This window comes from Choloepus didactylus, chromosome 2, assembly GCF_015220235.1.
Source record: "Choloepus didactylus isolate mChoDid1 chromosome 2, mChoDid1.pri, whole genome shotgun sequence".
Taxonomy (NCBI): Eukaryota; Metazoa; Chordata; class Mammalia; order Pilosa; family Megalonychidae; genus Choloepus; species Choloepus didactylus.
The window spans coordinates 169,407,646-169,432,040 of NC_051308.1; the positions used below are offsets into that span (position 1 = coordinate 169,407,646).

Sequence of the window (24,395 nt, forward strand, 5' to 3'; positions counted from 1 at the left end):
TTCCATCTAGTGACATTAATCTACTTCCACAGCCTTTTCGATGCTTTTCAGTCCTATTATCTTTAGATCATTGCTTTATAAACTCTGCTTCTCAGTGAGTCTCTGTAACAGGAGACAGGAAAAGACACCGCTGCTATTGTTTCGGAGGACTAAGCCTTCTTAGTTGGGTTTTCCCTTTTTAATCTTTGGGGCTGGAACTTCCGTTCAGTGGAGTTGAGTTTCCTTAGAGATCAGAGGCAATGCTTGTGGTGGGCTCCCTCTCGCCACCCTAAGGAAGACACTGCCAGTATGCCACCTGTGCCTACTTTGTAGCATCACTCAGTAAAGTGTGCTCTGACACGATCTCCCCTTAGAAGGCACTGGCACAGCTCGTCTGAAATAAATCCTCCCAGCTGGAGAGTGCCTGGGCCGAGGGCGTGGTGCAGGGGCTGCCTTGTGGGGACCTTCATTAATAGCCCTGTGGGTTGCCTTGATTTTCCACATGTCTGACCAAGTCAATTTCCTGTCTTGGATCCTGTTTCTTCTTGTCAAATCCCAAATTTTCTGCTCTTCATTCTTGGCTTGGCTGTGTGGGTGATCGATTTTAATTTTTCTGCTTGAAATGTACCAAGTGTTTGCCTTTTGGAAAGGAGTGCAGAGCAGTGTCAGGGGAAGGGGCCAAAGTTTAATTTCTCCAATGATAAAACTGAAAGTTTATTTTCTTCCCCTCCTCCTTCTCAGCTCTTTTTTTTCCTTTTTTTTTTTTAACTCTAATGCTTTGAACAAAATACAAAATATTAAGTAAACATGCTAATACTTCACATAACATACCAGAACTATTATAAGCACAAGACTTGGTTGCTTTTTCCCCCAAAAGAAGATTATGTTATTCATTAAGATATTTTAAACATTGTAATGTTTTGTTTACCTCAAAGAGAAACTTCCGGTTCTTGAATCTACAGCTATAAATGAACAAGACCAACATTTTCATTATTTAACACAATTGAGTCTATCAAGTGTACCTTTAAATTTGTTTTTTCCCCTTTGGTCTAATATGAATGATATTTTGATGGTTTGGTTTAAAGAGTCTTGATCTTATTACTTCATTCAAGCAATTATTTGTTTAGAAAAAGATAAATGAATTAAATCTGGTTGAGAGGTGGTATACACACCTCATAATGTGGGAAACAACTTTGTGAAAACAAAATAAGCAGGAGGGCACAAGTCAAGCTTGAATACTGTTTCAAATTGCAACTTTCAGACAGGAAAAAAGCAATCATCGTGTGAGTCTGTGGTTAAGGAGAACGATCTGTCTGCAGCTTTGTCTTGGAAGCCAAAAATATAGGGAGAAAAAATATTTGATTAATGGAGAATAATCTGTATGATTCTGACTGGCAAAACACAACAAAAGCCCCAAATGTCAATTTAGATAGTCTTGACTTTTTGGACTTTTTAGTTGTAGAGAGAAGAGATTTTATTTTCAGGTTTGTTTATGGAAGAGTCTTTCCACACCCCATCCTTTTATTTGCCAAACAGGCCTCTTATTCTTCAAGATTCAATTCAAAGAATCCTTCTGTACAAAGCTTTTCTGATCCCCCAGCGCATCCCCTCCTCTATGTTCAGCTCAAACCTCTCCAAGAGCCTTGAGCATTCTGTGCCACAATCAACTATTTATATTTCCGTCTTCCTTCTTGGGCTGTGAACTCCATAAGGAAGGCGCCATGTCTTTCTCACCTTAATTTTGACAGAGCCAAGCAAAGAACAAACCCAATGGTTAACGAATGAAAAGTAAACAAGTAAATGTCATTGAACAGTTTATTAAGTTGTAATTATTCGTATTCATTCAATCAATCATGTTACTTAGGCCCAGCAAGATGCTGGGGATACAATGCTGAACAAAGCTGGCCTGGTCTTTGCCTGCGCAGAGCTTATAGACTAGTGAGAAAGAACGACAATAAATATGATCAACTTCAGAGAGGGTGTTTTTTCTTGATTGTTAGAACACATTTTAAATCAAGTTAATTAATACAGTTTCCATTATAATTTTATACTACCACTAACAATGTTACGGTGGTGAGATTTTAGTTTTAGCAAAGGGCTATGAAATGTGACACCAATATAATTACAAAAAGTATGAGTGTTTTTCTGTCTCGGGTTGTGTTTGAATTACTAAGGAGAGGGATAGAATTTCTAGTAAGGGCTCTTATGCTCATTTTGTTAAAAAAAAAAACTATATACAATTTTTTATATATAAAAAATTGGAGTCTGGCAAAAAAAAACAAACAAATTTAAGCCAGGAGGTGGTGATTCTAATCCCAGACCTGCCACAAAGGCAACTGTGTCCTAAGTTTGTTATTTCATGTCTCTTGTCTCAGCATACAGAGATCTAAAATGATTGTTGTGATAATAAATGGAAAATGTAATAAATGTAAAAACACAATGACACTGCAAATATTAGACAGGTTATCCAATAAAGCAAAGAAGCATTTGTGGAGAACCTCCTCTTTGGGCAAGCTGGCAGAATTAACGTAAATAAGGGATCTGGCAAGAGAGGTAATTAGTAGGGAGATGATGCTGAGTTTAGTCCTAGATTTTTCTGTCCATTATTGCTCATTTAACTGCAAATTAGTTGGGAGAAGGGGGAGTGAGGAGGAAAGGTACAAATAAAACTTATTTTTCTATTTTAACTTATTCTTCACTCCTTAGAAGAGAATTGAGATTCCTTTTAACATTATGCGGTGTCCACAGTTGAGGGGACCACCCAGTTAGAATTAGGAATCCCTACTGCAGATACACCCAGAGGAAATTATAACGTATTCTTCAAGGATTTAGGAAACCAGGTTGTCAGCAACAGTGAGTAAATGGGGACCTTTGGACAAGCCACTTAGTGAAACAGGAAGGAGAAAAAACAAACTTTAATCACCTGAGATCCTTTAATGTCCTATCCTTTTGTTACAAATTGGAATTTAGCACTGAATTAAATTTGTGTGATTGTAACTGGAAAAAAAAAGAAAAAGCTACTACACCAACCCAATATCATTTACACTACAAATTCTAATGAAATTTGAAAATCTCTGAAGGTTGGAAGATTATAAATTGAGTGGCGAAATTTGCCTTTTGCCACCCTATCCTGAAATTGTATTATATACACATACATGCCACATGTACTGAAATCAACAGAATGGACCACTAGTCTCTCTCTCTTCATTTTAAGGCTTATGTGCTATTTCAGTTATAATGATATTTTGTAAAGTAATGGATTGCTTGACTTACCTAGTAAATTGCATTCAAATCACCCAAATTTTTAGAATACGGTTTGTCTAAATAGAAGAGAAAAGGGGAAAGCAAAGATCATGATTTTCTGTTTGCTTACTGGTGTCTTGTTTTCCTTTATCCCAAGAAAAAGAAACTTGCTTGTATTTTGATAATGCCATTTATCTCTCAGATGGTGCAGGCAGGAGCCAGCTGTTTCCCATAAAGCTATCTTAGGAAATAGCAATGGGGCTATCTAAAACAGCAGATGCTATCTGATACCATTTCTAGGGGGAGTTCCTGTTGAAATGTTGTAGGAGAGTTTTTTAAAAGAATGGGCCAAGATGTCAACAATGGTTAGTGTTGATACATGCCAAAGTCAATGAAAATCAGTAAAGAGGAAAATAAAATCTTCTTGGAGGTAGAAAGGGAAGGTTCAGAAGATGGTGGAAAGCAGGCAATGCCCAGCATGTGTTGAGAGGAAGACTGGTGGGGCTGAAAGCTGAAAGCTCTGGCCAGAGTGACTGGTGCCCAAATCTTAGCAGATGTTTACACAACAGAAGACCTCGGGATCTGAGCTTGATGATGGAGGGAAGAGAAAAAAAGTCCTCACATTCTTGGCACTTGATCATTTCAGCTGGGTTGATTTTCCATTGAAAAACATTAAGGAATTCTCCCCACAGTTACAAAAAAAATAGTGCTTCCATATATGAAACATATATGAAACATATATGATCCAGGTTGCATCTGGGTGAGAGGAATCCAGGTGAGTGGGAATTGTGAAACTATGACCATGAGAATGGGCATGGAGACAAGGAATACAGCAGAGACAGAACAATCTTCTCTCAAATATTTCAAGAGTTTTCATGTAGAGATCTTGTTCTGTGAGATACAAAGGATGGACTGTAACCCATAGAAAGAAGTCACAAAATGTATATTTCATCTCAACGTAAGTAAAACCAGTATGTTAGATTAGCAAAATATAATAGTATAAACATACAAAAGTTTGTCTCCTGCTGTCTCTGTAAACCTACTCATTGGGAGTAAGCTTTCCCCATGCTGGATGAAAACTTGGGCAAGCAAACAACCTTCCTGGCTCCTTTTGGGTAAAAGAAAGTTTTACAGTCACTTAAAGTAAAAAACACAGCCTCCACCCAGTAATTAAAATGACGGGGATACCGAGGGGGAGTGGCACTACTTTATTTCTCTGCCTCTTGCTGCTTCTCCTCCCCCAGTTGGCTCCCCATGGTTTCTGACCCTTCCAAGTAGAAACAAGGGAAGGAAAGTCTGTACTTGGCTGTTCTGTTACAATAGCTGCATGCTCTCTGGGTCTGACAGGTGTATAAGATGACTCGTTTGTGCGTTCTTCAGAGGCTCCTCCCCATTCCTGGTCCTCTCACGTCTGCAGTTCCTTGACCTGGGTGAATGCCGTCTACCTAGTCTGACAGTAGCTTCCTTGGTCCCTAGGAGTCAGAACCTTCAGGTTCTCTTCTGCTGAGGCCTTAGTGCCTTTGGGTGGCCCTGTTGAACAAGATTGAAGGAAACCCCACCCTGGCTCACTGTTATACACACACTCTCTGGAAATGCAGGCCCGTCTCATTGCAGCATCATCTCTCCTCTGCTTCACTGGTAAAGCAGCTGGCCAAGCCTTTCTCTCTTCATTCACCCTTGGGGAGGGTCAGACGCCTGTCCACAGTGCCCCCCTAACTAGCAAAAGCAAGTGTTCAGTCTCCAAGTGGACCCAAGAAAGACCCTTTCCCTTGAACTGAGATGATGGAAAGGGAGGGATCCTCCAACACTTTCCCCACAAAATCCTTTCCAGTTGCCAACAACTTGACTCTTTTGTACCCTGTATGCTGCAGATAGGTCGTCTAACAATTTCTCAGCCATAGTGATCTTTCTCACAACTCATTTGGGAATGTGACAACAGAATATAGTCAATGGAAACTGAAATGAGAAGAGTTTCATGTTAACATCTTGTTACCCAAGGGAGGATTTCCTTAGACAAATAGTGCACTAGTTATCATGCTGGGTTGGGGACTGGACTGGATGGATAGTTTTCAAACCATGCTTTGACTCAGTCTTGCAATTTTATGGCCATGACTTGGGAGCTGCAGGTGGGGACAAAGGAGAAGCTCAAAGTGGTTCTGGATCCCCACCTTCCCATAAACTGAAGCAGCTTCACTTTTATGTGTTTCATATGTTGAGCTTTTACGTAAGATTTCATTGAGAGAGGATGCTTACCAGGCAGAATCATTTGAAGTGATCATTCATTCATTCGTCTACTCTGAGCAAGACACCAGGCTGGGCACTCTCATACGAACCTAGGAGCTCATAACTGCTATCATGGCATATCATTAGTTTGCAATTACAATAAAAATAGTTCTTTTTAGGGCAGCACGCTTACTCACTTGGGGGAACTTGGGCAAGTTTACTGACATTCTCTATAATATATACACACACACACACACACACACACACACACAATGGAAATATTTATACTATTATATATACTATTGTTTAGAATCATGTATGTCAGGTGCCTAACATGGTATCACAATCACTGCTGACCCTCAGGAAGTCAGTTATGTGGCCTTTCAAAGCTGATTTTAACAAAGTTCCCCAAAACTATTCTCTACCATATCATTGGTTTGAAGGACTCAGCTCTGGCATAACTTTGCAAAGCAGATATCATCTTCTCTCAAACCCTTTCTTTCTCTTACTCCCTAAGTGAGAAATTAAAACAGTGAGTTTCCTTGGAGACTTTTATTATCATAGGTACAGGCACAAAGGGCCCACCTGGTTCTGGTCTTAACCAGAAACTTGAGCAAACCTCACTACTGGATAACTCATAAATGTCCTCCCTAACTTGAAGCAGGCCAGCTATTTGGCATCAGAAGAAAGCTTTATGAAGATATATGAATTAACAACTCTCATGTATAGATTCTGCTTGGAAATTGTGGTCATCTTAGTCTATCTATTCCTAATATTTATTAGTGCCCCCAATATCAAAATTCCCAGATGAAGAATGGATCCCAACTTGGTACCTCCTCACAGTACCCAGTACAACTTTGAAGTGTCCTTTCTTGGGTAGGGTTGGCCATTTCTTGAACATGAATTACCATCAGTGGCCAAAAGATTGGGCTGTCTGGAAAAATACTGCCCTTGGTTTGACTCTGCCCTGCCACTTACTAGGTATACCAGGCTCTTCTTTTTTAATGCCCAGATCTGCTCAGCGCAGCCTGCCCTCCAGGCCACTTGTCCCCTTCCTCTTGACACTGCCTGTGCTCTTTGCACCCATTAAACCCTCTGTGGCAAAAGCCACAATGACTCCAGCATCTGGGCCTGACTGACCCATGAAGACTCTTTCTTCCCAAAATGGTTCCTCCCCAGGTGACAGGTAATACAAACTGGAAGTGCAAGAAAATTAACACCCATGGGACAGATGTTGATCCAAGAAAGATAGGAGAAAGGAGAACCCAGCAGGTGAAATACTTGCTCTTCTTCCACATGTTGGGAAGTAGGATGCAATAGCTTCCAATGGCCTCTCCAGAGACATCCTTCATCACCAAACAGCCAGCTATGTCTTCTGAAGATGCTGTGAGCAACTCAGTAAATCACCACCTTGAATTTGCTTTCCCTCCTTCCCTGATACACTTTTTTCCTTCATTTTTGCTTCTTTGGAATTTCAGCCCCCAATAAAAAAGTTGGCATGTGAGTTTTATCTAAGTTCTGTTTTCTAAGGAATTGAGCAAAGACACTAGCTGTGTGACCTTGTTAAATTACTCTTATTTCCTCATCTTTAACCAGCAAACAGTAAGAGTACCTTTTTCATAGGGATCGGATGCACAGAAGCTGGAACACAGTATCCTTTTGATCAATGACAGCCATTACTGTTGCTCCTCCATGTGGTAAGTGTTACCCCACATGGGGGTAGATCCAAAGCTTTCCAGTGCTGTCTGTGACTGCATGGATGAATCTATCTAATTCTGGGGTCCTTCAATAGGAAACTCATTGCTGCTGCACATATAAGCCAAGCTTCCTAATAAGAGCAAAGCAGAATGCCTGTTCCCCAAGAGCAGCTGGCTCCCGAGAGAAAAGGGAGTGAGGAGCTAACCATTCCCAACACCTCCCAGTACCTCTCACCTCCTCACTCTCCTGGCTTCTCTATTTCTGTAGGGAGGAGTAAAGGGCGGGACAAGAAGTCAGAAGTGTTTAGAGAAAATTCGACCTCATAAAAATCAGGAGTGGTGAAGACATATTGCATCTGCTACCATGCTTTGTAGCACTTTTCCATGTCCTACCTTGAATAATGAGTGTGTGTGTGCAGGGAGAGGGGATTTACCTAGAGGAAATGCCATTTATCTTGGAACAGGAAATAAGAAGAATGAACTTTGAAGACTGAGATTTTGGGGTTAGAGTATAGAATAAGGGAACGAGCCAGTTCTAGCTCCAGTATACAGCTAAGATTGTACAACCCTCCAGGCCTTTGCAGAAAAGTCTTAGGGAAAATATCTGGTGTGTGTGTATAAAATATATAAATTATAAAACCAAGTGTATAATACTATTGAGAACCCTGGTATTTGGGGGGCAGGGTCTACAGCTGAGTATACCCAAGGTGAGAAATCAGAAGAAAGGCATCCTCTTCTCTCCAGATGGATCAGGGGCAGGAGCAGGGACCTGATGTCACCAGAGTCCTTCCTCAGTGGACAGGGGTTAGAAGAGTTATAACCAGGCTCCAGGACTACCAGGTTGGGGAGGAAGGGTACATAGTCAAGTCACTGGGCTGCTGGTGTTTGAGTGGCACCATGTGCCACCGACAACAGACAAAAAATAGGAATCTTCAGCAAAACAGAAAATGTTCTCTCTTCAAAGCCTTAGTCGTAAAGACTGACTCCGTGGACTAGAGAAGTCTAACTAGGATCCTAGAAGATACCATGATAGGGAGACTATAGGGGAAGGAGGAAGCACATCCTTGTAGTGGCTAGGCTGAGGTCTCAGAGTTATTTTGTTTGAAAATTAAAAAGAACAGGTCCTTGCTTTATTCTCCAAGCTGGTAAATTAAGATGGTTTCTTGCCTATACCTTAGTTTTCTGGAAACAGGAGAGTATAGTGATTAAGAGTTTCTATTCTGGAACTAATCTGTCTGGGATTAAATCTTGGCTCTTGCTGCTTATGAGCCATGCGACCCATGCCACAGTGTCCTCAAATGTGAAATAAGTGTGGCAGTAACTAACCATGGGGTGTAGGGAGGAGCAAAGGGAGCAAATATATGTAAGCGCTTGGCAGAGGGCCTGGCATATCATAAGTGTCCACTAAATACCAAGTGTTAGTATCAACATTGCCTCAGTTTTTTTCCTAGAGATCCTGCTTTCCCTAGTGGAAGTGGAGGCTCCTAAAATGCTCCCAGAACAGGCTGAGCATGCACACTTGCAATCAGCACTGAAAGACTGAGCCCTTTCTTCAAAAGAAAGAGGTTGGACTGAAAAGAAACAGAATGCGGAGCTTCAGAGTTTGACATTTGAGTCCTATGTTTCCAGCTGAGAAGCACTTTAAGTTACAGGCAGGTAGTGACACGGGGAGACTTGGGAGCAACCCATTAACCCGTTCTGAGAGAATCCACTGGCAAGCAAACCGTTTAGCATAGCTCAGGGTGTTCCTTGGAGATTCTGGCTAGGAGGTGGGTGGGTGGCAAAGCTGATTATTTTTGCTTCCATTTCTAAGGAGAAAGTGCAAGGCAGGGGGACTTGGATACTGGGAGTGAAATGAGGGGACTGGACGAGATGATGGGTAGAGACTGTTCCAGCATTCTGCAAGTCACCAAATCTGTGAGCATGACTAAAAGAGAGGAGATTTTAAAAATATTCAAGGCAGGAGAATTCAGGCAGATGCTCAGGAAAATATGTCCCAACCAAATTCTTGGTGAACCTCAGAATACCCTAGTAAGGGAAATGATGTGAGTTTCATACTAGAGTTATGGAAAATAAAATGAAGCACATAGCTTGGGGAAAATCATACTGGCAAGCATATAAGCTCCTTTATCCAGCCAATCTATCCTCATTTCACCACAACTAGAAGTTATGTTTTGTCAAAAGAAGCTTCAAAAGGATTTGGATGGACAAGTTCAACAGTAGCTACAATCAAGTGATCCCTATTCTCTTTTGAAATCACCTGCCTATTTGAACAACGGTTATTTGGCCCAGATTTACAACAGTAAAATAATTTGTGAATTATATTCAAGTTGTGGCTCTCTGAGGATCTCAAGACAATTGTAATGGTCCCATGTCTCTAAGAAGCAGTCCAAATAGTTGGGATGTGGCAATGGAGTTTGTGTATTTTAAGCTCATGAAATTAAAATTCCATTTGATGGATAAGGATATTAAAGTAGAATTAAAGTATTGCTGCAAGAGAAGAATTTTTGTGTTTTAGGAAATGAAAGATGGGAGAAGCTTTGGCAAAAGCCAGGGACGAGATGAGGAGCTGCTGTACAAATCTCTTTGCTATTCTTCTACCAGAGCATCCCTGAAGTTTCAATCCAGGATCTCTTGACCTACACAAATGCCAATCATTCTGCCAAGGTTCAGCACTCAATGTGGGAGCTGAAGCCCCTCTATTCTGTCTCAACAAAGCCTCAGACTTACCATGCTCACACTCTCTTAGCCATTCATTTTAAGGTGGCATTTGTCACAGTGCTTATCCTTCCTTCTGTGGTGGAAAGAACAAGGGAAGGGCAGAGAAACCTTATAAGGCATCATCTGAAATCTGAGACAGCCATCTTCCCCTAGTGCTGCCTTTTCTGCTCACACCAGATTTCACTGCCTTAAGAGCACAGCACAGTTCAGTAGCACTGATGTTATGGCTCCAGTATGGGCAATCTTCTCTTGAGGCACAGAGGACAGGACCTGTTAGCACTGATTCCCTTTCTCTCCAGCTGTCAGCCTCTTTAAGAAAGGGAGGCACATATGAAAAGGACCTCCAACAACAACAAATGCATTGGGTCCTTCCCATCCGGGGAAGGAGCAGTTGCATCCATGCAGGTTAGCATACCAGGTAGGGAGAAAATATATGTATATATATAGCTGATCCTATTGGTCACTCAGTATTAACTCAGATTTCCTACCTGAAAATGGGAAAACTAAGTTCAAGCCAGTGTGTCTCTGACCAGCCAAAATGTCTGGATACTTGAACATATGTGGATGCAGGGTACCAACTGAACTCAGCCAGTTAATGACTCACATTTTGGCAACTGTGTAATGCCAAATAGCATTTCGGTCAATGATTTCATGGAATTAAAAAAAATCAGCAAAAGGAATTTTTGGTGTAAACAAAATAGACCTAATTGTTATAATTTTTTTAACCCCCAGGGCTGCTTTAGCTCTGAGTGTGCCTTGATTCATTTGTTCCAGGACACCCACCTCACTCTTCCTCAATCTTCGTTTGCAGTGAAAAAAAAGTCAAAGACCTGGTTTAAAATCCCAGCCTACTAGGAAAGTTTTCTAGCCCCTCTGAGCCTCAAAGTGTATCATCTATAAAGTGGGAATGGGAATAACTTACCCTGTGGCAATTTTGTGAGGAGTAAATGCAATGTACTTGAAGCCCCCGACTCACAGTGGCTTAATGAGGATGAACCCAACGGAAACGGCAGAACATTCTTCACAAATCTGCTATTGAAATCCCTCCATGGTCCTCTACTGTCACTCTTCTCAAAGTGTGGTCTCCAAACACCTGCTGCAGAATCCTCTAAGGGTCTTTTAAGAGGCAGAGGCTTTTGGTACCCACCCCTGATGTGGCAAATTAGAATCTCTGGAAATCACCGTTTCTAACATCTAACCTAGTCTCTAGATGACTTCAGTATCCTAAAATTTGGAAACCATAGAGTTAGAGCACTATTATAACCTTTTTATTCTTGGTCATATCCTTCAATGACTTTTAATCACTCTGCTGTTCCTGAGTCCTGAGGCCCATGGGTCATCTGAAAGATTAGATAATATGGTCAATTTGGAACAGTTTATGAAGCCAGTCATAGGGAAGCTCAAGAAGACAAGCTCACGTCCTAAATCTGATCCTATGAGTGGGGCTATATTTGTAAATACGGTCTTTGAATATGTGATTAGTTGAGGCCAAGCTGGATTATGGTGGGCCCTAATCCAATACAACCAATGTCCTTATAAGAAGAGGAAAATCTCAACACATGGACAACAGACTGACACCAGAGAATGTCATAACAACAGAAGCAGAGACTGAAGCCAGGAGCAACAAGGATGGCCAGCAAACCACCAGAAGCTAGAAGACTCAAGGAAGGATTATCCCCACAGACTTCAGAGGGAGCATGGCCCAGCCAACACCTTGATTTAGGACTACTAGACTCCCCAACTGTGAGACAATAAATTTCTGTTTTGTTAAGCCACTCAGCGATAATTTATTGTGGCAGCCCTAGGAAATGAATACATTGGCCAACTGAGTAATTCTGTGCTATTATTTAGGCCCAATACGTAACACTTATCCAATTCCCTGGCTATTAAATGTAATTTATATTATTTACTCATTTAGCTTAATAAAACTCTAACTACTATAGAAAGTGGTCTAAAACCCACTCATTCTTGAACTTGATGGTCCAAGAGAAACTCTTGACCCAGGAGCACTGAAGTCTTGAGCTTACAGTTGAACAGAGAGAAATTATTCAACAGGCATGTGATATTAGGCTAGTGTGGATATATTTAACAAAGGTGAGAAAAGGAACAGCAACATCGGCCCACTTCAGGCAATGGAGAAGTGCAGCCCTGGGTGTATCTACTAAAAAAGTGAAAATGGAGCTGACCAAGCTGTCAGACTCATGTCATTGAGCAGTAAAACCAGGGTAGAACCACAAAGCCTGAAAATTAAGTGAGCCAATTTCACTGGCAAACACTGGAGCTCCCTCAAGACTTAGCAGAGTCTTTTTATTAAATGGGCCCCACAGCTGAACAACTATATGGAGAACTTGGAGAAGCACCACAAAAAGCAATCAAGATGTATCAGGCTTTGGGGGAATCAGCTTCAGGAGGGTGGGTGTGCAAGGGAGATTAACAGCGTGTTTTGATGGATACATGATGGTAAGGAGTTTAAATATTTCTACAAGAGCATCAAAAGAAAAGGCTTGGGCTAAACTTCAACAGAAATGGTGCTTGAAATTGAAGAACCAGGAGTAAGGGAGAATGTTATTCTGTTCTAGGGGAAGCTTTGACGCTGCTTTCCTACTTCAGAACACCCACTCCCCTCTGCCTCCTATTCTCCTCATCTTATTCTAATAGCTACCACTTCTTGATTTAGGGGCAGCCATATGCCAGATACCATGCTAACTTCTTTATATTTATTATCTCATTTAATCTTCATGGTGACCCTACAAGGAGAGTATTGTAAACTTATTTCCTAGAAGAGAAAACAGGCAAAATCAAGTGAAAGCAAGCAACTTTCCCAAGATCACATCATCAGAAACTGGCAGAACTTACCTATCGCATTCCAAGTCTTATAAACACTATTTTATCCCACCCACTATCCTACAGCCAAGGGTCCCAGTGTGACTGGCAGTGAGAAGGTGAGCGAGCAAGCTGGTGAGAAGGTAAAGGAGATGAGGTCAGAGAGGTATGGGGGTGGAGGTGGCCACTCAAATACCCTTCAAGGCCACACAGAATGTTGGATTTTCTTCTGAATATGGAAGGAAGCCATTGGGAGGTTTTCAGCAGAGAAGCACTAACTTAGGTTATAAACAGATTTGTGAAAAGATTTTAAGGGAGAAAAGGTAGAAGCCAGCAGAAAAGTTGTGTTGCTGTTTTAATAGTCCAGATGAGATATTGTCTTGCACTCGGTGTTAGTGGTGAAAATGGGGAAAAATAGGTGTATTATAGAGACATTTCAAGGGTAAAACAAATAGCAGGTGCTATGAATTGGTGACATGCCCAAGGTCACACAGCTAGTAACTGGCTGGGCTGGGATTGGAGCAATGGATTGTGTAATCTGAAACAAAATCGTGTTATCTTTCCACTAACTTTAGGAGCTGCAAAAGGGATTTCCTGCACCTAAGGCCAAAATATAAAGTTTCCAGCATGTGAAGTTTATGACTGAGGTTGGCATGTATGTATCCTATATGTCTATGGTCTCTTCTCCTCTCATAAAAAAGGCAGGAGAATTGACAACAGATTATCCAGAACACAGGTATAAAAACAATTATCAACCCCTAACCCAAACATGATAGTCGGGTTTGAAGATTGAGGGAGCGAGGTCAGATGATGGCCCAAAATAGGTGCCACAGGCGGAGTGAAAGGTGAATTTTATGTTTTAAGCTGTTAAAAATGTAGAGGATAGAAGGAGCCATTCAACAGAAATTGAAAGACTCTGTGGCCACATTTACACAGCAAAAGTCAAGTGGAAGATTGAACAATTACCCAGTAACTGCAGGCCGGGGAGTCAGCCAATTTGGGTAACAGATAAAAACATGTGCTTTGGCTGCTGCTTTCGCCTGATTTACTCCATAATGGCCCAACTGTCTGTCTTGCTTAGTTGAACAGAATAAGAAACATGTCCATCCGAGTTGCAGACCTACCATGGGCCATAGTTTAGCCCAGGCTGAGGAGTGAGAAGAAGCAAAGGCTGTCCTCAAGGTCTTGCCTCCAAGCGGGCTGTAACTAACTAGGCCCCTGCTCTGTCGGGACCCTGTAGTGGGTTCTGGAGACCCTAAGATGAACAGTCCCAATTCTGAGGTTTCTCAAAGTCTTGAGAGAAACTTGGGAAAGGTTAATATAATAAAATGTGTTAGGTGTGGAGATATCCTTTGGGGGTATCTTGGGACACAAAGGTGGCAACTAATTCACACTGAAGTGGGACATGGGAGATGATGCCTGAGCTGGGTCCTAGAAGATGAGTAGTTATTAGCTGGGAAAAGGGAGATGGGGAAGGGAGAAGGAAGGCTAGCGAAGACTGGTAAGAGCTTTTCCTCTGCTGCTAAGAGTTTGTTTACCAAAGAATAATAACAGATGATATTCAAAGCTTATTATGCACCAGATAGATACCTTTCTAAGCACTTTACATGCATTATTTTTATTGCATATTCACAATAATCATTGAGAATGGTGCTATCATTTTTCCTTTTAGGTGTTAGGAAACTGAGGTGCAGAACAGGTAAACAGCTTGCCCACAGTCACACAGGTGGGGTGTGGCAAAACCAGGACTCCAGACTGTCTTACCACAAAGACTTTGCGATATTCCTCTCTACCTTGGTTTTGTCTGTCACACAGCTTCTGAAGCCCCGTGTGCTGCTATGCAATTTCCACAGATGACTGTGAGAGATCAGAATAAATTTACAGTTCACTGATGCCAGAAGTCTGCTCTCAGAGAAGAACCCCAACAGGGGAATGGCACAGAGAGCTGCAACTCTCCCTTTGACCTGCCTGCTCCTGCGCCAGATCAGCATGTCCATGACTCAGCCCTTTTTTAGCCCCTAGCACCTCATCCACTGCCCCACATGAGCTCAAGGCACCCTCAGAGCTCATGGGTTCCCTGCAAAGTCTGGCTGCCTGAACTGAGCTTCACTACAGTCTCTCTCCTTCCATGTTACAAAAGGGAAAGTCAGTCATAGGGTTGGATCCATATCTTTGTTACGATTTCTCTGATCTCTTTCCCACCTTCCTTCTAGAATTGATCTGCAAGTGTCAGGCTCTGTGCCGGTCCTGAGGAGCCTGTGAAACTATCTTTGCCCACAAAGAATCCTGAAATATGCTTTTTACCACTGTCACACAAGGTACCAGCTATATTCTGAAAGATAAATGATGATCTAGGAGAACTGTGCGCCATCTCACTTAGAGGACTTTCACCCTAAGATAAAAATTTGTGGTTCAGAACCAGGTGGACAAAGTAGCACAATCACTCTAGTACATCTGAAAGAAATGAGCTAATAACTAGTAGTGGTTCTCTGGAGACTCCGCCCTGGTTCTGGGAAATAAATATTTTGAAATTGATTTTGTAACAATGGTTTCTATTTTCAAATATGGCATCATAATTCCTTTGGGTTTAAAAAATATTTTGCACACATTCCAATCACGTCTACAAACTAAATTATATAGAGACTTCTTACACCCAAATTACAGAAAGTGACATCTTCTTGCCTGAATAGCTCTTTAAGATCAAGAACAGAGCTTATGTTGGCAGCAGATAGATGTCTTCCATTTGTACTGAGGTTGGTATAAGAGAACTTCAGTTGAGAACGTGGAACTCATCACCAGCCTAAATGCTCCATTTCTGACTTTATTTAAAGACATGGCAAAGCGCTGTCCTCCTGGGGATGCCTGGGGTAATGCAGTTCTTGCCAGACTTCTGGTGGTCCCAGAGCACAGGCTTTGTTTGCCTCATCTTGTGCCACTAGCCCCACCCTCCCAAATTAATATGTTATGACTTTACCATGTCTTTTCCATTCATCATCTCACTTTAGCCTCATAAAAATCTTCCTTTTAAAGTTGATGAAACCAGCATCCAGCAAGGCTAAATGTCCTTGTTATGCAGTTAATCAGTATCAGAGAATGTGCTAAAATCCAAGTGTCCCACATCTCATGCAGAACAGTGTAAAAAGAATATAAATTACAATAGGCATATAAAAGATATTTGCTAAAGGAAGGAAGGAAGAATACTTTAAGAATTTGATCAGAGCTCTTTTGAAATCTGACGTTACCCTGGGATGCTCAAGTATGGTGTATGTCAATCTGATCGTTCTCCTACTGCTCTGACAGTGGGTTCAATCAATCAACTGAGTATTTACTGAATGCCTACTTTAAGCCAGGTAGGCACTGTGGAAGGCAATGCAAAGCAAGAGAAATATAGTTTCTATCCTTTCAGGACTATCTCTTCTCTTTATTTCTTACGTCCTTTCTTCCTTCCTCTGATACTTCCCTCCCTCCCCCCATGGTCCACCCCAGACTCCACTCTCAGCTCTCTACCAGGTACAGATCCTTGGTAGATACCTGGTAAGTACCACATTTGTTGGCACAATTTAGAAAGGGAGAAGAGTTTCCTGCTGTAGGTTTCACAACCATTCTCTGAGCCTATGGAAGTCTATCTTCATAGGAGTTGCTCACCAACCCAAGAAAATGAGAAGGACTTATGAATTTATTCTCCTGATATCTCTACACAGTAATGAAAATAATCTGGTGCTCTGGAGTACCCTTACATATTAAGAGCAAATGCCTAAACATATTAATCAAAGTTCCCTAAATTTCTTTTGCCCTGTCTGTTGAATGGATACATGGTGATGTACAAGAAAGTATTTGAAAAACTTGAAGAGTTATGTAAATACCAGGAAAGCCAATATTATATGATGGTATAAAGAGTGCTAGGTACTAAAGTAAAATATTTGATACCAAGTGAAAGATATCACAGCTGCTAAAGTAAAGAACGTTTACTTTAGCCATGTATACAGTTAACTGAAAGAAGAAAGGTCACAAAAGTGGGTCGTTTTTGTTTAACTTCACCACCTGAACAAGAAGCTAGTTCTCTAAAATGTGAATTATAATTTTATATCAAGTAATCAATGAAATATAAGGTACATAAAAATTATCTTTTTGACTATCGAATTGGAAAAATAATTAAAATATTAATTCCACTATTAGACAGGTTGGCAAGGGTTCTGTAAACACCTCTTCTCAAACACTGCTGGTAGAGATGTATATTCATGCAACATGCTGAGAACAATTAATAAATTTCAAAGTCTTAAAATTATGCATGCACAACTATTCCACTTCTAGAAATTTATGTTAGGGAAATAAGGATGTGAATAAAAATGTAGATATGAAGATGTTCATAACAGTGTTACTCAAAATAGAGCGTAAAGCATCACAGTTTAGAATGTGGTATCTGGAGTCCTTGAAATGCTGCATTCAAATCCTGGCTTTGTTAGGTGTCACTGTGAGTCTGGAAAAGTTACTTAACCTTTCAATTCCCATATTTGCAAAATGGGGATGATGATAAATAGAGCCTACTTCATGAGATTTCTGTGACTATTTAACAAAATACATCTAAAGCTCTCATACATACATGGCATACCAAGAGTGTGTTAAATTGGGAAAAATTAAGAAACAACTTAAATTGTTTCATCCAAGCAATGCAATACTATTTATCAATTAAAATAATGTTGCACATGAACATTTGGCTTAGAAGCTGTTTATTATATTATGAGGGGGAAACAGGATATAAATAGTATTTACTATATGCCTGAACCAAAGCAGATATCTATTAGAAGTTATACAATGTACTTGAATTTGTTTTGGATTCAAATCCATTTCTCTCTAAAAATTTATTTGTATTTTTCAAAACTTTTAAGTCCAAAAATCAAATTATCATAATTTCAATTATCATAATAACTGAAATTGGGGTAGGACAATTGAAAATTTTTCCTAGGTTAATATACTTTTTGTACTTAATATATTGCATACAAACGACTTGTTCTAAATATAAAACAGAAGCATTTTTTCTACTAAAATAGAAGTATTTCTTCTACTAAGCCCTCTGTGCCATTCCATGTAGTTTCATAATGCTACTAGAATAATTATATACATATTTACCAAGTCAAGAAATACTACAGCTATCAGCTTTCAAATGTCTGTAACAATTTTCAAAAGCATGAACTCTGATTCTAACAAAGATTATGGATTATTCAAAACAGATGTACTTATAATTTATAAGTAATGTGGAATTTTAAGAATGACATTTGTAATATGCAAAATTACTGCTAAAGGTTAATGCTATCTCGTTTTACTAAAAGAATTACTTCAGAAGTATAGACTTAGTGTGACTCCAACATCAGAAAAATTTCATTGTTGGAATAGGATTTCTAACTTGTATCACCAAAAAGTCATCCTTTCCCTCATATGGATCTCTTAACACTTAAGAGGTGACTGCCTGCTTGTTAATCAGGTCTTTGCTAATCCAACAATAAAAATTTTTCTTCTTCCAATCCTCACAAAAGCTGTGATCACCCCCAGTTTCAAGGAAGTATTGTGTCTACATGTTTATACTGAATATTACTGGCACAGAAATACTTGAATTCTTCCCTAATAAAAAGTTATTAAATTAGGACTTATGACTTCCAACAATAGAAAGGAGACTCCAGTCTTATGTTTGTATCATATGTAATATTTGAAATACTTCCACATCTATCCCATTTCATTATTAGTTTTTTAACAGCTTTATATGTATGCCAAACATACAAGTCTCATCAATTTTGACAGCTCTGAACCTCTCTGTTATGAAAGTTTTATTCAAACTTTGGGCATCCTTCTCAAAAACTCTCTGCACAGGGTCAGAGGGAAAAAGACAACAGACAGAGAAGAATGAATAATCATAATCAGGCCCCTCCCAAGATAAAGGATGCCAATTATATCTAGCTGGAAAATGCTAGAAGCTGCTAACAGTGCAGAGCTTGGTTAGACTACATCTGGCAAAGGTAAAGCTGGCCTCACCACTTCACGCCTGGGACAGACAAACAAAAAACCAAGGAGATCAGCATCAATCTCACAAGATCAGACAGAGTGGCTGTTGGCCAAGGTTTTTGTTTTTAGTCAAAGGGAATTTAACTGGAGTAGCAGGTTAAAACAAAACAAAACAAAACAAAAGATAGAAACAAAAACATAAAAAGCCTTTCCCCTTTCTCCCATAGCGAAACTTAGGCTTGTTGCTTCTAATTTGAGGGAGACAGTAAGTTAGTTACATCCACAAAATTGTTTTTTAGTTGCATTCATGATCACTAGAATAAAATTACACTCCACTATTAACTTCCAGTCTTCAGCCAGATGTCAATCTGCTAAGTTAAACAAAGACTTAAGAGTCTCAAAATTGTTTTCATTACCTTTTTCCCCATGGAATGGCACATGAAAGACAAGAACTGATTAAATTCTTTAAATCCAAAAATTAATGAGGGTGGCATTACTCACTTTTGTAAATCAGAGATGTGTCCACTGCCACACAGGATAGAGTCCTGAGGTTTATGTTTCAGCTTTCAGAAGCACAACCCCTAAGGAGTGTTCACCAGGAAGAAAACATGAAGAGTCCCTACTCTAGGAGTGTTACTCATAAACTTCGATATACTTTTAGTTCCTTTTCTTCTGAAGAAATATATTCTTAGGGCCTGTATTTCATTTCTGGTTTGGAATATTCCAAAGGTCATTTTAAAAAGTGCTCTGCCATTTATTTCACATCAATTTTATTAGCTAGTCCAAAAAAGATTATTTGCCAATTTAGATGTTTTTACATGTTCTTTTGTTGAGCAATGCAATCATCTACAAATAAGTTTCCTATTAAAATGTACTCATAACACAGTTCAAAACAAAGTGACTTTATTATTAAGGGTGTTATATTTTAAAGAGACCAAAAGTCAACTTACTACTGAAAACACAAAAAAGGACAAGTTGGCTGAACTCTCACAAGAATGGAAAATGTTTAATAAACTTAGAATGGTGGGCTTGTTAAACTATAGTGTTATACAGCCATAACGTATCAACCACAAACACAATAATGTGTTTGCATGGCATGCTACAACAGAAGCTTTATTCAGTTCATTCAGAAAACAATGGCAAAATAAATTTCAGTTGCAAATTCACAGATACAAGGTTCAAAGTATAAAGCTGTATATAACAAAAAATACAGGTAATATTTTATAACAATAACTTACAGATACAAACTAATGACAAACTACAATTTCACAAAGGATTGTAAACATTTTGCACACTTGTCAGTCCTTTCTTTTGGGCAAAGTGCTCTTTAGATGACAAATAAATTAACAGATATATACTAGAGTGAACTATATTCAGACAATACAAAAAAAAAGTTTTGATTTGTTTTCTTCTTGTAAACATACATTTTACAAAATAATGAAGAATCAATAAAAGTGTCTTGCAGGCCAACTATAGATACATACCTGGGCAGCAAAATGATGTTGGAAATGCTTTGGGTGTTAAATAAAAAATTAACATTAATATCCTTTCAATGATATTTTACACATAATAAATGACAAATTTATATCCTTAATCACTTCTATCCCTGAAAAAAGGAATTAGGTATGACTTATTGGCAGTTGTGTCATTGAATGGGGTAACAAGGGCTGGAGTCCAAGAGTTGTTGGTGAATGAGCTACAAAATAGAAAGAAATTTTCAGATCAGCTTAGTAGGGTGAATAAAACTTATTTAAAAACAAACAAAACAAACAAGACCATGTGCTTTCATTACTCATTATAGCTGAGGGCACCAAGCTATGCTCATTCCACTGCCCTCAGCGGAAGCATTAACTTATTCAGCACAGTGAATATAGGATTAAATGAGAATTCAGGAATAATTTTGCTCCCAGATCTTCATTTGGGGTCACAAGTTTTTACCACTTTAATGTCCTCCATCCATACCCCATTCACTGCACTTTACCCTGCACCTATAAAGAAACAAGAGCTTTGTCTGAAGAGATGTTCCTAGCTTTGACATGAAGCTATCATAGGATGAACTCCCAAATTCCCATTTATTAACGCTTAACTGCCTCCTCTATAAACAGATTATCAAAATACATTTGGCTTTGATACGAAAATACACAATATTAATGCTAATTTAAGTAAGCAGGGACAATGATGCAGGCTCTGAATGTTTATTTAACCAGAATTAAAATAAGTTTCCTCTTTCAGAAAGGATATGTTACTTCAAACCAACCCTATCTCTGAGAACAAACAGGAAAGCTGGAGAAATTTATATAAATCTGTTGAAGACATCAGAAAGATACCAGGGAAGTGAAAACTTGCAGTCAAGTTCCAGAAGGGAAAGGAAAGAAAATAAGGCTACTTTTCTCTCACAGGATGAATGTCAATTTTAAAAGAAAAATGAATGCCTGAAAGGCTGAGGAATTTAACAAGGCTTTCAGAAGTTATATTTGACTGGATGGTGGGGAAAAAACTAAAAAATCAGAGTTCACTGAAGAGCAAAAAGCCCTGGTAAAGCATCACCAGCTTTTTGTTTGGGACCTCAAAGGGCTAAGTCCAAGGAGTAGTGAATTAGAAACATGCCAGTCTTCATGAGGACTGATGTTTGATCGGATTATGCTGATCTTCCCCTAACCTAACGCACTGAGAGGAACAAAACTAAATCCTCTCTGGTAGGTGATGTCATCCAGAGCCTCAAATTATTGTTAGAGTATCCCTTATCCAACATCTGAAATGCAATCAAAGATAACCTGACAAATATAAGATATACCTTGACTGCAAATCAAGAGGAAAAGACAAAGAAAATAAAACAGACCTATAAGAGATCCAGATATTAGAGCTATCATCAGCCATGAACTTCAGTAAACTACAAATAATATAATAATAATTGAATTAAGGTATAAAGTGACAAGATAGATAATTTCAGTAAAGAACTAGAACCCATACAAACGAATGCAATGGAAATTGTAAAAGTGAAAAATACAATAACTAAAATTAAGAACTCAGTGGATGAGTTTTACAGCAGATTAGATGTAGAGAGAATTAGTGAACTAAAATATAGATCAACAAAAAACATCTAGTACTTTGGGTTTTCTTTTTTTTTTTTTGGATAATAAAAATGTTCTAAAATTGATTGTAGTAATGAATGCACAACTATGTGATGATACTGTGAGCCACTGATTGTATACTTTGGATGGATTATATAGAATGTGACTATACCACAAAAAAACTACATTAAAAAAAAAACAAACAAAAAAAAGAGAAAATACATAAATTAAAGCCTCGAAGGTCAAAAGCTGGTAAATATGGAAAAGAATTTCAGAAACATATGGGAAATGGTAACAAGGTCTAATAAAAGTGCAATTGGAGTCCCAGAAGGCAAAGAGACAGAGAAAGGGACAATAGAAACGATATTTAAAGAGACAAAAGCTTAGACTTTTCCATAATGAAAGATATCAAACTACATATTTAAAAAGCACATCTAGTCATATTATAATAATATACCTGAAAATCAAATACAGAGAGAAAAGCTGCATGAGGAAAAACAAACTTGCAAAGGAGCAAGGATAAGGCCAACAACTGATGTCAACAGTAAGTGGTGTCAGATCAATTAGCTTTCGAAATGTGAAACACAGAAACAATGGAAACCAGAAGACAATGTAATTGTATATTCAAATGCTGAAAGAAAATAACTGGCAACCTAGATTTCTATCTCCAGAGAAAAATACCACTTACAATTGAACCAAAAACAAACAAATATTTAGGAATAAACCTAACAAAAGGATTGTAATATCACTATATAGAAAATTCTAAAACATTGGAAAATACAAATATGACCTAAATAAATAGAAAAACATTCTATGTTCATGGTGTGGAAGACAATATTAAGATTGAGGTTCCTAAAAATTTAGTATACATTTAATGCAATACAAAAATGTAATATACATTTAATGTGATAGATTGTATGAAAATCTCAATAGGTGTTTTTTTGTGGTTTTTTTTTTTGGTAGAATTGACAAGCTGGTAAAATTTATTGAAATGGGTCAATATAGGCAATATAATTTGAGTAAGAACAAAAGAAGATTGTGGACATCAACAATTACAGATCTAGCATAATTAAAGTGATTAGATGCTGGTACAAGTATAAATACACCAAAGAACAGGATAGCGAATACAGGAATTGATATGTACAATATATGGACACTGCATTTATGACAAATATGGCACTACAGAGCAGCTGAGAAATTAGTATTTCCATCAGCAATCAAAAAAGCGTCTCCCTATATATCACACCACACACAAAATTCAATTTCAAATGAATTGTAAATCTAAATGTCAAAGATAAAACAAAATATCTAGAAAATACAAAGGAGGAATATCTTCATTATCTTTGGATGGGAATAATTTCTTAAACAGGTCATCAAAAAAGCACTGCCCACAAAGAAAAAAACAGTTGAAATAGACTACATTAAAATTAGGAACTTGTGCTCACTTAAAAAAAATACCATTAAGAGAGGAGAAAAAGGCAAGCCACAGAGGGGAGAAGATATTTGCCACATATAACCAGCAAACGATTTATTTATATGCAGAATATATCAAGAACTAAAACAAATCAATAAGGAAAAAACAACCCAGACAAGCCAATAGACCTACAGGCAAAAGACATGAATAGGCTTTTCACAAAAGAGGATCTGCAAATGCCTCGTGAAAAAATGCTCAATCTCATCAGTCAGCAGGGAAAAGGAAATTAAAGCAATAAGATACCACTACACATCCATCATATTGGCTAAAATTAAGAAGTCAGACCATACCAAGTATTGGCGAGGATGTGGAGCACCTTGTGGTCAAAGTGTAAACTGACCCAATGCCTATGGAAAACTGGCAGTATTTACTAAATTTGAGCATATGTTTATCCTACAACCCTATGATCCTTTCTCAGATACCCATCGAATAGAAGTGTGAATTAATTTGCCCCAAAAGTCATGTGCAATGTCCATAGCCAAATATTCATGAAAGCCCAAATGAGAAATAATGTGAATGTGTATCAACCATAAAATGGATGAACTATGGTATATTCCACCAGTGGAATTCTATACAACAATGAAAACAAACAAACCATTGATTCTTACAACAATACAGATGACTCTCACAACGTAATTGAAAGAAGTGAAAAGCACAGAATTCATTCTGTATGGTTCAACTTATATAAAGTTCCAAAACCGGCAAAACTAGAAGTTTAGAAGTCAGAACAATGTTATTTTGGAGGAAGAGGATCATCTTTCGGAGGAAGAATGAGAAAGGCTCGTGGGGTGATAATTATATTCTACTTCATCTGGGTAGTATTTACATGGATATGTTCACTTTACTAATGCATCAAGCTGTATACTTATTGTATACGATTTTCTGTGTGTATGTTTTGCTTCAATAAAAAGGTTATTTAACAAAACTCAGTAAAATCCAATATGAAAATCTGAATGTGGAGTGAATACTTCCTCTGACCATAGGAAAATAAATTATTTAAGTATTTACCTGAGAAACAGTAAAAAAAAAAAATTTTTTTTTAAATCAAGCACTGAGGGTCACCATTATCAATATTTGTATTTTAGCTGAAAAGTGAACTTGTCCCTTAAATAGTAGTCACATAAATCAGAACATCTGGATAATTCTGCTCCCTATTGCTCCCCACCTCCA

At 38.6% G+C, this 24,395-nt stretch overlaps 1 protein-coding gene across 3 annotated transcripts in view; it reads right to left on the bottom strand.

The window, feature by feature from the left end:
* Positions 1-19,626: 19,626 nt before the first annotated feature.
* LHX8 (LIM homeobox 8) overlaps positions 19,627-24,395 on the bottom strand; it is a 28,949-nt gene continuing 24,180 nt past the window's right edge. For all 3 annotated transcript variants that reach the window (XM_037816237.1, XM_037816229.1, XM_037816248.1), the window contains exon 9: positions 19,627-20,376. In XM_037816237.1, the coding sequence (XP_037672165.1) occupies positions 20,300-20,376 (77 nt within the window). In that variant the 3' untranslated portion in view covers positions 19,627-20,299. The remainder of the gene's footprint in view (positions 20,377-24,395) is intronic.